This window comes from Cnephaeus nilssonii (genome assembly GCF_951640355.1).
Source record: "Cnephaeus nilssonii genome assembly, chromosome: 8".
Classification (NCBI taxonomy): domain Eukaryota; kingdom Metazoa; phylum Chordata; class Mammalia; order Chiroptera; family Vespertilionidae; genus Cnephaeus; species Cnephaeus nilssonii.
This window is the reverse complement of record NC_137079.1, coordinates 99,092,306-99,110,124: the sequence shown is the minus strand read 5'-3', so window position 1 is coordinate 99,110,124 and position 17,819 is coordinate 99,092,306. Positions and strand designations below refer to the sequence as shown.

At 40.1% G+C, this 17,819-nt stretch overlaps 1 protein-coding gene across 1 annotated transcript in view; it reads left to right on the top strand.

Annotated features, from left to right (window-relative positions):
* DCLK1 (doublecortin like kinase 1) overlaps window positions 1–17,819 on the top strand; it is a gene marked incomplete at its 3' end in the record, with an annotated part of 486,231 nt that overhangs the window by 368,063 nt on the left and 100,349 nt on the right. The window contains exon 6 of the mRNA XM_079779242.1: window positions 17,189–17,283. Coding sequence (XP_079635368.1) covers window positions 17,189–17,283 — 95 coding nt within the window. The remainder of the gene's footprint in view (window positions 1–17,188; window positions 17,284–17,819) is intronic.

Genomic DNA, 17,819 nt, shown 5'->3' with positions numbered 1-17,819 from the left:
AAAAGCCTCTGTGCACAGCTTAGGTGGGGTTGTAAATTGGGTGGGTTGTGGTTTCAGGGAATCACCAGGGTGGAGCAAACAGCAATGGCTGACTGTCAGCCCTGCCCTGAAGAGTTCCCCAGATCTCTGTGTCCCGTGGCACTGTGCAGGAACAATGATCACTGCAAGCACCTATGAGAGAAAGCTGCCCTCGTGTTCCAGCCCGATGCCAGACAGTCCATTTCTCCCCATATGAGTCTGGGTCCCCAGAGTCTCGCCCAGAACTGGAGTTCAGAGCAGTCAGGAGCTTGTATCTCCCTCCCGATTGAAAAAGACAACAGCATACTCACTTTCTGGCCTGGTCGCCTCCAACTGCCCCCCTGCAGGCCTTGTCACCCTAGCAGCCTGCTGCTCAGTCATGTAGTCACACCTCACTGACTCCCCTGAGGGTCTGGTCGCCCCATGCAGCTTGTTCGGTCATCCCTTCGGTTGTGATGGTCGCTTAGGCATTTATATATATAGGTTATATTCCACAAATTAGTGAGATCATATGATATTTATCTTTCTCTGCCTTACTTATTTCACTTAGTATAATGTTCTCCAGCTCTATCCATGCTGTCGCAAATGGTATGAGTTCTTTCTTTTTTACAGCAGCATAGTATTCCATTGTATAGATGTACCACAGTTTTATAATCCACTCATCTGCTGATGGGTACTTAGGCTGATTCCAAATCTTAGCTATTGTAAATTGTGCTGCTATGAACATAGGGGTGCATATATCCTTTCTGACTGGTGTTTCTAGTTTCTTGGGATACCTTCCTAGAAGTGGGATAACTGGGTCAAATGGGAGTTCCATTTTTAGTTTTTTTAGGAAACTTCTTACTGTTCTCCACAGTGGCTGCACCAGTCTGCATTCCCCCAGTAGTACACAAGGGTTCCTTTTTCTCCGCATCCTCGCCAGCACTTGTCATTTGTTGATTTGTTGATGATAGCTATTCTGACAAGTGTGAGATGGTACCTCATTGTTGTTTTGATTTGTATCTCTCAGGTGATTAGTGACTTTGAGCATGTTTTCATATGTTTCTTTGCCTTCTTTATGTCTTCTTTCAAAAAGTATCTATTTAGGTCCTTTGCCCATTTTTTGATTGGGTTGATTGTATTCCTTTTGTTAAATTGTATGAGTTCCTTGTAAATGTTGGAGATTAAACCCTTATCTGAGGTATCATTGGCAAATATGCTCTCCCATGCAGTGGGCCTTCTTGTTGTTTTGTTGATGGTTTCTTTGGCTGTGCAGAAGCTTTTTATTTTGATGTAGTCCCATTTGTTTATTTTCTCTTTAGTTTCCATTGTCCTAAAGGCTTTATCAGTGAAGATATTGCTTTGGCATATATCTGAGATTTTGTTGCCTGTGTATTCCTCTAATATTTTTATGGTTTCCCATCTTACATTTAAGTCCTTTATCCATTTTGAGTTTATTTTTGTGTATGGTGTAAGTTGGTGGTCTAGTTTCATTTTTTTTTTTTTTGCATGTGTCTGACCAAGTTTCCCAGCACTATTTATTGAAAAGACTGTCCTAACTCCATTGTATGTTCTTGCCTCCTTTGTCAAATATTAATTGAACATATTTGTTTGGGTCCATTTATGGGTTCTTTATTCTATTCCACTGGTTTATATGTCTGTTCTTGTGCCAGTACGAGGCAATTTTCAGAACAGTGGCTTTGTAATACATCTTGATATCTGTTATTGAGATCCCTCCTACTTTGTTCTTCTTTCTCAGGATCCCTGCAGCTATTCAGGGTCTTTTTTTATTCCAGATGAATTTTTGGAGAGTTCTTTCTAGATCTGTGAAATACGCTGTTGGTATTTCAATGGGGAGTGCATTGAATCTATAGAATGCTTTGGGTAGTATCGACATTTTAATGATGTTGATTCTACTAATACATAACACAGTATGTTCTTCCATCTGTTTATGCCTTCCTCTATCTCTTTTTTCAATGTCCTGTAGTTTTCTGAGTAGTGGTCGTTTACCTCTTTAGTTAAGTTTATCCCTAGGTATCTTAATTTTTTTGTGCAATGGTAAATGGAATTGTTTTTTTTAATCTCTCTTTCTGTAAGTTCACTATTGGTGTATAAAAATGCCATAGATTTCTTGTCATTAATTTTGTATCCTGCTACATTGCTGAATTCATTTATTAAATCTAATAATTTTTGATGGAGTTTTTAGGGTTTTCTATGTACAGTATCATGTCATCTATGAATAATGACAATTTTACTTCTTCTTTCCAATTGGGATGCCTTTTATTTCTTCTTCTTGTCTGATCACTATGGCTAGCACTTCCAGTACTATGTTGACCACACAAGTGGTCAAAGCGGGCATCCCTGTCTTGTTCCTGTTCTTAAGGGAAATGGTTTTAGTTTTTGCCCATTGAGTATGATGTTTACTTTAGGTTTGTCATATAAGCTTTTATTATGTTGCTACTTCAACTACTTTTATAAACTCTTCACTGTTATTGCCTCATGTTAATTACATAAATATTTCCTGAATGTCTATTGTATTTCAATCATGTATTGATTCTCAAAGATACAAAGACAATTTATACCACAGCAAGTTGGGAGACAAGCATCTATAAGATTTATAATAAATAATGTTGTGTTATGACAACCCAGAGGAAGAAAGGGTTAAATCTCATTAGTGAGATAAGAGAAAGCTTTCAAGAGAAAAGGAGTTATAAATTGGGATCTGAAGGGTCCTGTGAGAATATGAAGAGCCAGGAAGGCATACCACCTGAGGACACAATGTGAGTTAAGACACAAAGGCATGAAGGTATATTTAAGGAACAGTTGCTAGTTCAATATAAATAAATGCTAGAATAGGAAAGAGTTGAAGAAGATGTTGATAACTCAGTTGTGGTCAGAAGACGTTTTTGTGTAAGTATTGACAAGGAAGGCCACTTCATAATACTAAAGGGATTGATAGCATAAGAGGATATAACTCTGGTAAACCTATATGCACCCAACATAGGAGCAACCAAATACATCAAAAAACAAAACAAAACAAAACTTCTGGAAGATATCAAGGGAGACAACAATACAACAATACAATCATAGTAGGGTCTATAATACCCCATTGACATCACTATATAAATCATCTAGACAAAAAAATCAACAAAGAAACAGCAATCTTAAATGACTCACTAGAGCAGATGGAACTAATTGACATCTTCAGAAAATTTCACCCAAAAGCTACAGAATATACATTCTTCTCAATTGCACATGAGACATTTTCAAAGATAGACAACATATTGGGACATAGGCAAAGTCTCTTCAAATTCACGAAGACTGAAATGGTATAAAATTAGAAAACAACTACAATAAAACAATTTTAAAAAATCAAATACTTGGAGGCTAAATAGCATGCTATTAAACAATTATTGGGCTACCAAAGAGATAGAAGAATAAATAAAAAAACAGCCTGAAAACAAATGACAATAAAAACATAACAATGCAAAATCTGTGGAACACAGTGAAAACAGTCATGTGAGAGAAGTTCATAGCTCTACAGGCCTACCTAAAAACAATAACAACAATAACAAAATCAACAAGAAAAACTGGTAATAAATTATGTAACCCTATAATTTAAAGAATTAGAGAGCAACAAGAAAAGTCCAGAGTAAGCAGAAGGAAGGAAGTAATAAACAGCAGAGTGGAAATAAATGACATAGAGACAAAACAAACAAACAAACAAACAAAAAAACAGTACAAAAGATCAATAAAACCAAGAGCTGTTTCTTTGAAAGGATAAACAAGATTAATGAACCTCTAGACAGGATTATCCTATCTAATAATAGACAAATATGCAAATTGACCGCACCTTCGCTACGCCAAGCCACGCCCACCAGCCAATCAGGATGAATATGCAAATTACCCCAACAAAGATGGCGGCTAATTTGCATATCAAGACAGTGTAGAAAGAAGCCAAGAGCTGCAGAAGGGAGCAAAGCTGCAAAGAAGCAAGGAAGCTGGGGGGAGGAGAAGGGAGGACCGGAGGTGGGGCCGGGGGAGAAGGAAGTTGAGCAGGCGGGGCTTGGGGAGAAGGGAAAAGCAGGTGGGCTGGCAGAGAAGGCGGGCCAGGGGAGAAGGGAGGAGCGGAGGCGGGGCCAGGGGAGAAGGAAGGAGAGCCGGCTGGAGGAGAAGTTAGAAAAGCTGGGGAACTGGCGGAGAACGCGGGGCGGGGGACAAGGGAGGAGAGCAGGCAGGGTGGAGTAGAGTGCAGCAGGAAACCCTATTGCAGGATTTTTCCTGCAACGGGAACGCTAGTCAAGAAATAAAGAGAGATGACCCAAATAAACAAAATCAGAAATGAAAGAAGTGAAATAACAACTGACTCCACAGAAACACAATGGGTTGTAAAAAAATACTATGAACAGCTCTATTCCAACAAACTGGACAACCTAGACAAAATGGACATATTCACACAAAAAATACAATCTTCCAAAACTAAATCAGGAAAAATTTTTTAAAAAGTCTGAATAGGCCAATAACTATGGAGGAAATTGGAGCAGTGATCAAAACATTTCCATCAAACAAAAGGCCTGGGTCCTATGGCTTCATAGGGAAGTTTTACCAAACATTCAAAGAACTAAAACCTACCCTCCTCAGACTATTCAAAAAAAAATTCAATCATAAGGAACACTTCCAAGCTCTTTCTATGAAACCACCATTACTCTAATCCCAAAAGCAAATAAAGACACTACAAAGAAAATTACAGGCCAATATCCCTGATGAACATGGATGCTAAAAATCTCAATAAATTCTAGCAAATCAGATCCAGCATTACATTAGAAAGATCATACATCATGACCAAGTGGGATTTATTCCAGGAATGCAAGGCTGGTACAATATGCGAAAATCAATAAATGTGCTACATCACATAAATAAATTGAAAGATAAAAATCACATAATCATATCAATTGTTGCAGAAAAAGCATTTGACAAAATCCAACACCCTTTCTTGATAAAAACTCTCAGCAAAGTAGGAATAGAGGGATCATCCCTCAACATAATAAAAGCTTTATATGACAAACCTACAGCCAACATCATACTCAATGGGCAAAAACTAAAACCATTTCCCCTAAGAACATGAATAAGACAGGGATGCCCACTTGCACCACTCCTGTTTGACATAGTACTGGAAGTGCTAGCTATAGAGATCAGACAAGAAATAAAAGGTATCCGAATTGGAAAAGAAGTAAAAGTGCCATAATTCACAGATGACATGATATTGTAAATAGAAAACCCTAAAGTCTATACCATAAAACTGATTTAATAAATGAATTTGGCAAAGTAGCAGGATACAAAATTAACACCCAGAAATCTATGGCCTTTTCATACACCAAAAAATGAACTCACAGAAAGAGAAACTAAAAAATAATCTCATTCTCCATTGCACCCAAAACATTAAGATACCTAGGAATAAACTTAACTAAGGAGGTAAAAGACGTGTACTCAGAAAACTACAGGAAATTAAAACAAGAGATAGAGAAAGATATAAACAAGTGGAAGAATATACTATGTTCATGGATTAGTAGAATCAGCATCATCAAAATGTCCATACCACCCAAAACAATCTATAGATTCAATGTAATCCCAATTAAACTACCAACACCATATTTCACAAACATAGAATAAACACTCCAAAAGTTTATATGGCATAAAAAAAGACCCTGAATAACCACAGCAATCTTGAGAAAAAAGGGATCACAATACCAGACATCCAGTTATACTACAAAGTCATTGTTCTCAAAACAGCATGGTTACTGGCACAGGAACATACACAGGGACAAATAGAAGAGGACAGAGAAATAGGCAATCACCCTAAACCAGTATGCTCAATTGATATTTGACAAAGGAGGCAAAAACATACAATACAGTCAAGACAGTCTCTTCAATAAATGGTATTGGGAAAATTGGACAGGTACATGCAAAAAAATGAAACTAGACCACCAACTTACACCATACACAAAAAATAAACTCAAAATGAATAAAGGACTTAAATGTAAGAAGGTAACCACTTAATCTTAGAAGAATTCATAGGCAGCAAAATATCAGAAAAATGTCGTAGCAATATCTTTACCAATACAGCTCCTAGAGCAATGAAAACTAAGGAGAAAATAAACAAATGGGACTACATCAAAATTAAAAGCTTCTGCACAGCAAAAGAAACCATCAACAAAACAACAAGAAATATCTTCTCTCTGCATGGGAGAACATATTTACCAATGCTATCTCAGGTAAGGGTTTAATCTCCAACATTTACAGGGAACTCATACAACTTAACAAAAGGAAGATAAACAATCCAATCAAAAAATGGGCAAAGGACTTAAATAGACACTTTTCAAAAGAGGACATATAGAAGGCCAAGAGACATATGAAAACATGCTCAATGTCACTAATCATCCTAGAGTTGCAAATCAAAACAACAATGAGGTACAATCTCACACCTGTCAGAATGGCTATCATCAAAAAATCAACAAATGACAAGTGTTGGTGAGGATGTGGAGAAAAAGGAAACCTCTTGCACTGCTGGTGGGAATGCACACTGGTTGCAGCCACTGTGGAAAACAGTATGGATTTCCTCAAAAAATTTAAAAAATGGAACTCCCATGTAACCTAGTAATCCCACTTCTAGGAATGTATCCCAAGAAATCAGAAATACCAATCAGAAAGGACATATGCACCCCTATGTTTATAGCAGCACAATTTACCATAGCTAAGATTTGCAAACAGCCTAAGTGCCCATCATCAGATGGGTGGATTAAAAAACTGTGGCACATCTGCACAATGGATTACTATGCTGCTGTAAAAAAGTAAGAACTCTTACGATACACAACAGCATGGATGGACATGGAGAGCATTATGCTAAGTGAAATAAGCCAGTCAGAGAAAGATAAATTTCACATGACCTCACTCATTTGTAGAATATAATGAACAACATAAACTGATGAACAAAAATAGATCCAGAGTCCAAGAAGCATGGAACAAACCATCAAACTTCAGAAGAAAGGCAGGGGATTGGGGGGAGATAAGAGATCAACCAAAGGACTTGTGTGCATATAAGCATAACTAATGGACACAGAAAATGGGGGGTAGGTGAAGGCTAGGGCTGGGGGCGGGGGCAGGCTGGGAGAAGACAAAGGGGGGGAAAAGGGTACATGTGTAATTCTTTTAACAATAAAGAATTAATACATATATAATAGAGGCCTGGTGCACGAATTCGTGCATGGGTGGGGTCCCTCTGGGTGGCCTCCAGGGATCGGGGCAAAACCTGCAATCCAATGCTGCCTGCAGCTCCTACCTGTCACTCTCACTCATCCTGGCCCCACTGTGCCTGTTGCAGGCTCACACCCAATTAGCCCCAATCAGGGGAGGCTCACGCTGCCACAGCAGCGCTCACTAGCCATGAGCCCAGCATCTGGTGCCCTCCCAAAAGGAGTGGCCTGCAGGATCCAGGCTGAAAACAGCTCTCCAACATCCCCCAAGGGGTCCCTGATTGTGAGAGGGTGCAGGCTGGGCTGAGAGACCCCTCTCATGCATGAATTTCGTGCACCGGGCCTCTAGTGTGTGTGTGTGTGTGTGTGTGTGTGTGTGTGTGTGTGTGTATATAGAGAGAGAAATATGCAAATTAACCATCACTCCAACACACAAGATGGCCACCCCCATGTGGGCATAGATGGCCACCCCCATGTGGACACAAGATGGCCACCACAAGATAGCTGGCAGGGGAGGGCAGTTGTGGCTGATCAGGCCAGCAGGGGAGGGCAGTTGGGGGCGATCGGGCCTGCAGGGGAGGGCAGTTAGGGGCGACTGGGCTGGCAGAGGATGGCAGTTGGGGGGAGCAGGCCTGCAGGGGAGGGCAGTTGGGGGTGACCAGGCCAGCAGGGGAGGGCAGTTGGGGGGTGAATATATGATTTTGAATGTTTGGGTAAATACCAAGGTAAGGAATTGCTGGGTTGTATGGAATCTCTATTCTTAACTTTTTGAGGAATCACTAGACTGCTTTCCATAGTGGTTGTACCAGTCTACATACCCATCAGCAGTGAATGAGGGTTCCTTTTTATCCACAACCTCTCCAACACTTCTTATTGCTTGTCTTATTGATAACAAGCCCAATCTGAACAGCAACAGGAGAAAAAAAATTAAAAAGCAGGAGGAGAACCTAAGGGAGCTTTGGGATAACACAAAATGAAGTAACATATGTATAATAGGGCTGCCAGAAGGACAAGAAGAGCAGCAAGAATTAGAAAATCTATTTGAAGAAATAATGACAGAAAACTTCCCTGATATGGGGAAGAAAAAAGTTACACAAGTACAGAGAGTCCCAAGCAAGATGGATCCCAAAAAACCCACACCGAGACACATCATAATTACAATGGCAAATGTAACGACAAAGAGAGAATCTTAAAGGCTGCAAGAGAGAGACAGAGAGTTACCTACAAAGGATCCTCCATGAGATTATCAAATGATTTCTCAACAGAAACACATCAAGCTAGAAGGGAATGGAAGGAGGTATACAAAGTGATGCAAAGCAAAGGACTGAGTCCAAGAATACTCTATCCAGCAAGGCTATCAATCAGAATTGAAGGGGAAATCAAGAGCTTCGCAGACAAAAAAAAGCTAAGGGAGTTTATCACTACTAAGCCAGCAATGCAAGCAATGCTAAAGGGAATGCTGTAAAAAGGAGAAATAGAAAGGGAGGAAAGAACATAGGCAGAAAGTACAGAAATGTCTACAAACAAGTACCTAGCAATAATAACATTAAACGTAAAAGGATTAAATGCTCCAATCAAAAGAAATCAAGTGACTGAATGGATTTAAAAAAAAAAAAGACCCATATATATGCTGTCTACAGGAGACCCACCTCAGAACAAGGGACTCACAAAGACTGAAAATGAAGGGATGGAAAAATATCTACCAGGCAAATGGAAATTAAAAAAAGCTGGGGTAGCAATACTTATATCTGAAAAAATAGACCTCAAAGTGAAGACCATAACAAGAGACAAGAAAGGCCACTTCATAATTCTAAAGGGATCTATGCAACAAGAGGATATAACTCTGGTAAACATTTATGTACCCAATGCAGGAGCACCCAAATACATAAAAAAAAACTTCTGGAAGATATCAGGGGAGAGACTGACAGCAACACAATCATAGTAGGAGACTATACTACCCCATTAACATCACTGGATAAATCCTCTAGACAAAAAATTAGGAAAGAAACATCAATCCTAAATGACTCACTAGATCAGATGGACTTAATCGACATCTTTAGAACATTCCACCCCAAAACTACAGAATATACATTCTTCTCAAGCGCACATGAGACAGTTTCAAAGATAGACCACATACTGGGACACAGGCAAAGTCTCTCCAAATTCAAGAAGATTGAAATCATATCAAGCATCTTCTCAGATCACAATGCCATAAAATTAGAAATCAACTATAGTAAAAATAATCACAAAAATTCAAACACTTGGAGGCTGAATAGCATACTATTAAACAATGAGTGGGTTACCAAAGAGATCAAAGAAGAAGTAAAAAAACATCCTGGAAACAAATAACAATGAAATCACACCAATCCAAAATCTATGGGACACAATGAAAGCAACCCTAAGAGGGAAGTTCATAGCATTACAGGCCTAACTCAAAAACAAACAAACAAAAAAACACATACACAAGAAAAACTGGTAATAAACCATTTAACTCTGCAACTTGAAGAATTAGAAAGAGAGCAATAAGAAAAGCCCAGTGTGAGCAGAAGGAAGGAAATAATAAAGATCAGAGGAGAAATAAATGACATCAAGACTAAAAAAAAAACCAATACAAAAGATCAATGAAACCAATAGTTGGGGTTCTTTGAAAAGATAAACAAGATTGATGAACCTCTAGCCAGGCTCACCAAGAAGCCAAGAGAAAGGACCCAAATAAACAAAATCAGAAATGAAAGAGGTGAAATAACAATTGACCCCACAGAAATACGAAGACTCGAAAAAAATACTATGAGCAACTGTACTCCAACAAACTGATCAACCTAGAAGAAATGGACATATTCCTAGAAAAATACGACCTTCCAAAACTCAACCAGGAGGAATAAAAAAATCTGAATAGGCCGATAACTATGAAGGAAATTGAAGAAGTAATCAAAAAACTGCCAACTAACAAAAGCCCTGGACCAGAAGGCTTCACAGGGGAGTTTTATCAAACATACAAAGAAGAAATAAAACCTATCTTCCTCAGACTATTCCAAAAATTTCAAGAGTAAGGAGCACTTCCAAGCTCTTTCTACGAAGCCAGCATTACCCTAATTCCAAAACCAGATTAAGACAATATAAAGGAAGAATATTACAGGTCAATATCCCTCATGAACATAGACACCAAAATCCTCAACAAAATTCTAGCAAATCGAATCCATCATTACATCAGAAAGATCATACATCATGACCAAGTGGGATTTATTCTGGGGATGCAAGGATAAACAAGTCAATATCCACAAGTTAATAAATGTGGTATACCACATAATATCTGCAAGTCAATAAATGTGATACACCACATAAACAAACTGAGAGATAAAAACCATGTAATCATATCCATTGATGCAGAAAAAGCATTTGACAAAATCCAACACCCTTTCTTGATAAAAACCCTCAGCAAGGTGGGAATAGAAGGATCATGCCTCAACATAATAAAAGCCATATATGACAAACCCATAGCCAACATCATACTCAATAGGCAAAAACTAAAACCATTTCCCCTAAGAACAGGAAGAAGATAGGGATGCCCACTCTCACCGTTCCTGTTCGACATAGTACTGGAAGTACTAGCCATTGTGATCAGACAAGAAGAAGAAATAAAAGGCATCCAAATTGGAAAAGAAGAAGTAAAACTGTCCTTATTTGCAGATGACATGATATTGTACATAGAAAACCTCAAAGACTCCATCCAAAAACTACTAGACTTAATAAATGAATTCAGCAATGTAGCAGGATACAAAATTAACACTCAGAAGACTATGGCTTTTCTATACACCAACTAGAGGCCCAGTGCATGATTTAATCATGCACCTGGTGCACCAGCGGGCTGGCTGTCCGCTGGTGCCCCAGGCCTTCCGAAAGCCTCCGGCTGCTGCGGAGGCTTTCGAAAGGCCTTGCGCCGGAGCAGACAGCCGGCCAGGTCCCCCGCTTTGGCCTTTGATCGCGGGGGACCTGGCCGGCTGTCCGCCGGTGCCCCAGGCCTTCCGAAAGCCTCCGGGGCAGCCATGGCTCAGCGTCCTGCTGGCCCAATCAGCTACCCCGGCCACCCTGGGTCCCGCCCCCTGTGCCTCCTGCTGGCCCAATCGTGGGCGTAGCGGAGTGATGGTAATTTACATATTACCATTTTATTATGTAGGATGGCCACTCTAACAGGTATCTCATTGTAATTTTTATTTATATTTCCCTAATTGCCAGTGAAGTTGAACATCTTTTCATCTATATGAGTTCTTTATATATTTTGGAAATTTTTGGAAATTAAACCTTTGTTGGAGCTACTGTTTGCAAATATCATCTTCATCTGGTTAGCTGCCTGTTTGTTTTGTCATCAGTTTCTTTTATTGTGCAGAAGCTTTTTAGCTTTATATAGTCCCATTCATTCATTTCTGCCTTTACTTCCCTTGCCTTTGGCATCAAGTTCAAAAAATGTTCTCATGACTAAGGGCCATAAATTTGGTACCTATATTTTCTTCTATGTAACTTACAGTTTAGGGTCTTATATTTAGATCTTTGATCCGTTTTGAATTAATTTTTGTACCTGGGGACAAACTGTAATCCAGGTTCAATAATTTGCATGTGGCTTTCCAGTTTCTCCAGCACCATTTATTGAAGAGACTGTCTTTGCTCCATTGTGTGTTTCTGGGTCCTTTGTAAAAAAATTTCTGTGCATATGTATGTGGTTTTATAGCTGGGCTCCACTTAACTGTGCATCTATTTCTCTGCCAATACCATGCTGTTTTGTAGCTCTCTAGTATAATTTGAAGTCAGGTAGCATGATTCCTACATGGATTGCTTTAGCTATTCACAGTATTTTGTGGTTCCATACAAATCTGATGATTTCTCCTTCTATTTCCTTTTAAAAATGACAGTTTGGTGGGGATTGAATTAAATCTGTATATTGCTTAGAGTAATATGTCCATTTTAACTACATTAATTCTTCTAATCCATGAGCTCAGGATATTTTCCCATTTTGTTGTGTCTTTTCAATCTCTTTTAACAATGCTTTGTAATTTTCAATATGTAAGTCTTTTAAGTGCTTTGTTTAGTTTATTCCTAGGTATTTTATTTTTGGTTGCAATTGCAAAAGAAATATGTATTTGTTTGTTTGTTTTTCATTTCTGAAGTTTTGTTGTTAATATACAGGAAGGCAATAGATTTTTGGACATTGATTTTGTATCTGCAGCTTGATTGTATTTGTTTATTGTTTCTAATATTTTTTGGTGGATTTTTTAGAGTTTTCTATATACAGAATCATGCCATCAACAAAAAGTGACAGTTTTACTTCTTCCTTTGAATGCTCTTTATTTCTTTCTCTTGCTTTACTGCTCTGGCTAGGACTTCCAGCACTATCTACACTAATAAAAGAGAATATGCAAATTGACCTTCCCTCCGCTATGCCCACCAGCCAATCAGGAGCGAGTATGCAAATTAACCCAACAAAGATGGTGGAGGCCACAGAGCTGGAGCAAGCAGGAGGCTTGGATTGCCCCCGGTGGTGGAGGAAGCCACGCTTCCTTCCCGCCCACCTTGGCCTCCGCTCAAGGAGGGGCTGGGGGCCTGGGTCACTGGGGGCAACTCAGGCTACCAGCCCTCCCTGGCCGCCGCTGAAGGAATGGCTGGGGGCCTGGGTCACTGGGAGGCATGGCCAGCCTGAAAATGGCCCTCAGCCCCTTACCCAGGCTTGCCACACCCCCATGGGATGAGGGTCCCTGCCGGAGGGCTTGACCAGCCTGCAAACAGCCATCAGCCCCTCACCCAGGTTAGCCAGACACCCCAGTGGGGACCCCAACCCTGAAGGAGGTGTGGCCAGCCTGAAAATGGCCCTCAGCCCCTCACCCAGGCTGGCCAGGCACCCCAGCGGGAACCCCCACCCTGATCCGGGACACCCTTCAGGGCAAAACAGCCAGCCCCCACCCATGCACCAGGCCTCTATCTATACTAATAAAAGGGTAATATGCTAATTAGATTGGGAGACCTTCCAGGAGACCTTCCGGATGTTCTTCTGGACAAAGCCATGGTGGTGGGGCCAAGGTAGAGGCAGTTAGAGGCCAAGAAGGGAGGGCAGTTGTGGGTGACCAGGCCAGAATGAGATGGCAGTTGTGGGTGATCAGGCCAGGATGGGACGGCAGTTGTGGGTGATCAGGCCGATGGCGGGGGGGGTGGCCGTTGGGGTGAGCAGACCAGCAAGGGGGCCATTTGGGGGTGAGCAGGCTGTCAGTGGGGTCAGTTGGGGGTGATCAGGACAGCAGGGGGGGCAATTTGGAGTAAGCAGGCCAGCTGGGGGGCAGTTGGGGGCGAGCAGGCCAGTGGGGAGGGCAGGTGGGGGTGAGCAGGCCAGCAGGGGGACAGTTGGGGGTGAGCAGGCTGGCAGCAGGGGGTAGTTGGTGGCAAGCAGGCCAGCATGCATAGTGGTTAGGGGCAATCAGGCAAGCAGGCAGGTGAACAGTTAGGAGCCAGCATTCCCGGATTGTGAGAGGGATGTCTGAATGCCCGTTTAGGCCTGAACTCTGTAAATCGGCAGTAGGACATCCTTCGAGGAGTCCCAGATTGGAAAGGGTACAGTCTGGGCTGAGGGACACACCCCCCCTGTGCATGAATTTCGTGCACTGGGCAACTAGTGTTGAATAAGTGGGGTGAGAGTGGACATCCTTGTCTTGTTCCTGATCTTAAAGGAAAAGCTTTCATTTTTTCACCATTGAGTATGGTATTAGCTGAGGGCTTATCATATATGGCCTATATAATGTTGAAGTATTTTTCTTCTCTTCCTATTTTATTGAGTGTTTTAATCATAAATGGATGTTGTATCTTAGCAAATGCTTTTTTGTATCCATTTATATCCATTTGTATCCATTATTTTATAAGATTATATGATTTTATCCTTTCTTTTATTAATGTGGTATATTACATTGATTGTTTTGCATATGTTTAACCATCCTTGTGCCTCTGGAATGAATCTCACTTAATTGTTATGTGCATTTTTTTTTATGTACTGTTGCATTCATTTGATTTACAAGTATTTTAAAAATATATATCTTTATTGCTTTCAGAGAGAAAGGAGGAGGGAGAGAGAGATAGAAACATCATTGATGAGAAAGAATCATTGATTGGCTGCCTTCTGCACACTCCCCACTGGGATCCAGCCTGCAATCCGGGCATGTGCACTTGACCAGAATTGAACCCAGGACCCTTCAGTCCACAGGCCGGCCTTCTATCCACTGAGCTAAACCAGCTAGGGTGATTTGCTAGCATTTTGTTTAGGAATTTTGCATCTGTATTCACCAGAGATATTGGTCTGTAATTTTCTTTTTGTGTGTGTTATCTTTGCCAGGTGTTGGTATCAGGGTTATGTTGGCCTCATAAAATGTGTTAGGAAGTATTGCCTCTTCTTCAATCTTTTGGAAGAGTTTGAGAAGCATAGGTTTTAAATCTTCTTTGAACGTTTGGTAGAATTTACTGGTGAAGCTATCTGGTCCTGGACTTTTGTTTTTTTTGTTGTTTTTTTTTTGGGGGGGGGGTTAATGGTTGTTTCAATTTCCTCACTGCTGATTGGTCTATTTAGATTTTCCAATTCTTCATGATTTAGTCTGAAGATTGTATATTTCTAGGATTATCCATTTCTTCTAGGTTATTGAATTTGGTGGCATATAGTCTTTCATAATATTCTCTCATATGATTCTTTGTACATCTGTGATCTCTTTGGTGACTCTCTTCTCTCATTTCTGATTTTGTTTATATATATATATATATATATATATATATATATATATATATATATATATAATTTAAATGTTCCATTGAAAATAAGTTCTTCAATAAACTGAGGTGCAAGTTTTTTATTGTTTTATTCTTTTTTTAACCCTTTGCACTCGCTTGCTTTTTTCTCGATTCCTTTATTCTAATGATAACCGTGTCCAGTCACACTCGACATCCGAGTGCAAAAGGTTAACAATGTATTCCTAAGGCTGATTTCCTGAGAACCACTCCCCCTTCCCCATTTGGTTTGATAAGATTAGCATCTCAAAATTTTAATATGTAAATACTATGCTTGCTTCCTCATTTACTCATTTTTCCCCCCAATCTGTGTAGCCTTTTGGTACAACAAAAAGACATAAAGTGGAGAAGCGGGCAAAGAAAATATTACATTCATAAAACATGTTTTTCTGTCAACTCCTAAGGATATTTTGCTTACTGGTTTATTAGTTGCCCACAGCTCTTTAGTCCTTGCCTCTTTAGGAGCCCTTCCCATAGAGGTCACTGGCTGGGAAGTCCAGTGCGAAGAGGCCTGAGCATCAAGCTCAGTAAGGATGGACTGTAGAAAGCAAGCAAATTAAAGCATGCTCAGTGCTCTCTACTTTAAGCTACCAAAAAAAGAAAAAGAAGTTGTGTTTTTTAAATCACCAAAGTCAAAACTACAAATTAGTACAATGTAGGCTATATGACATTTTTTAAAGGTCTTTGGAGAAGACAAAACAACCTCCCACTTTCATGGACCCAAAGATTTTGTGCAAACATTGTGTAAGAAAAAGCAATAAACATCATACCACTAAATTTTTAAGGGTATACTTAGTACTGGGTAGTCACTAGGCTTTAGAAGAATTACTGTCATTTTGATTTTCAGATGAGTCATTGGGTCTCTTGCTCCCCTGGAGGCACTTTGTTATGATTCAGTGCAAAGTACTGAAAAAGGGCTCCAGCTTCCGGCCTTCAGGGAGTTAGTGGTGTCTGGGAGGGGGTTGCAGTGGCTCCCGAGTTGGCATAAGGCTTAATTGACACCTTTGATACAGCCTGAGACAGAACCTGCACCTCCCACTGCTGCTTGGAAGACGTCAGCCTTATGCAGAAAAGGCATCTGCTGATGAATCCTGCATCTCATTCCGTCTGCTCTGGGAGCAGCAGCCTTAGCCACCCTTAACTGATCCAACTGCCTCCCATTTCTGTGGGTGCTTGGCTTAGTGCTGAGAAGGGACTTTGCCTCTTACTACTGTCAGGTCAAACAGTAAGACTGTGTCCATGTTAGAACTCATAGAAGGTAAGTTAAATGCATCATTGCTCTCCCTTTTGGAAAATGTTTGTTATGCTCTCTCAAGAATGTGTGTGTCTCATTGCTACTCTACTTCCTTGCCCGTGGATGTAAAACATGTAAAAATGTTGTCCTTATATATCTTTATAAAGTAATATCTTTAAGTGTTTTATAATGTTGCTTAGAGAAAATTATTGTTTACTTGAGTTCTGTGGCTTTGGTTCAGTTTAGTGATAATGTTTTCTGAAAGTCTTAATAATCAGGTAAAATTCCAGTGATTTAAATCTATTAGAAATCAGCTTTTATTTTTCAACAGTGGTAAGGACAATCAGTGAGGAGTTCCCGAGTGTCTGTGCCAATTACTTTGTCTTGTTTAAAAGCAGGTCCTTCAAGTGTTTAGGTGAGGTAGATGTGCAGGGCAGAAATGGATGCAGGAACTTCTAGAAGTGAGTTGTTAACTATAAAAATATAGCGATTTAGTTTAACAAGTACTGAGAATATCACCTGAGAGCTGTGCTAATATTTATTCCTACTGGAAGCTAATGAATTAAAAATGAGTCCCATTAAAAATGCCCCAGGGCTTTAATAACATTCCCCAAATTTCTATCGGCACAGTAAAAGACATCATTAATAAATTCATCAGGAAAGGTATGAAAAGAACATTTAAAAATTTTATGTAACCTGTTGTTGTATTAAATACTGGCTTAACAAAACAGTAAATTTCTGAAGATGGTTATTTCCTGAAGCTTTTTCTCAGGACCACAGATAAAAAGGTATCTGGAATTTTAGCAAATGTTCCTCTATAATTATTTCTCAGAGAAGTTGATTTTGTCATGAAACTTTTTTAACGTGCCATTTTCCCATCTGTGGTTCTTTGTGCTTCTAGTTAATGGGACCCCTGGTAGTCAGCTCTCCACTCCACGGTCTGGCAAGTCACCAAGTCCATCACCCACCAGTCCAGGAAGCCTTCGGAAGCAGAGGGTAAGGAAATAAGCAAGCTCCTTGCTTCAGATCTGTATGTGCCTTGGTGCAGAATGGCACAGGTGCCAGCAAATAGCTCTCTCATAATAGCACTCTTGTCTCTAAGTAATAACCAGGTGGAGGTAGAGCAGGAGGTGAGCAATGGCTATAGTTTCTCTTAGCTAGAACTCAGGGCTTTTACTTTCTCTATGAACCTGTTTAAACCTTATCTCTGAGAAGAATAAACAGTTGCTGCTTCACTTTTTAAAAAAATTTCTTTATTGATTAAGGTGTTACCATTTGCTGCTTCACTTTTTAACACGTTACTCTTTTTGTCCTGAATTACAAAGACTTTACTGGCCATGACTTGTAAGCTTCCTGAGTTTAATAAGCTTTATTAGACATCATCATTGATCATCAGCCTTCCTTCAGAGGGAGAAGAAAAAGTGCCATTGTTGGAGGGGTGGCCATTGTCAGGGGTTGCTTATAGCATAGAATGGTGCTCCAGAGTGGCTTAGGGTCCATGGAAAAGGACAAGGGTCCATGTGAGACGTACT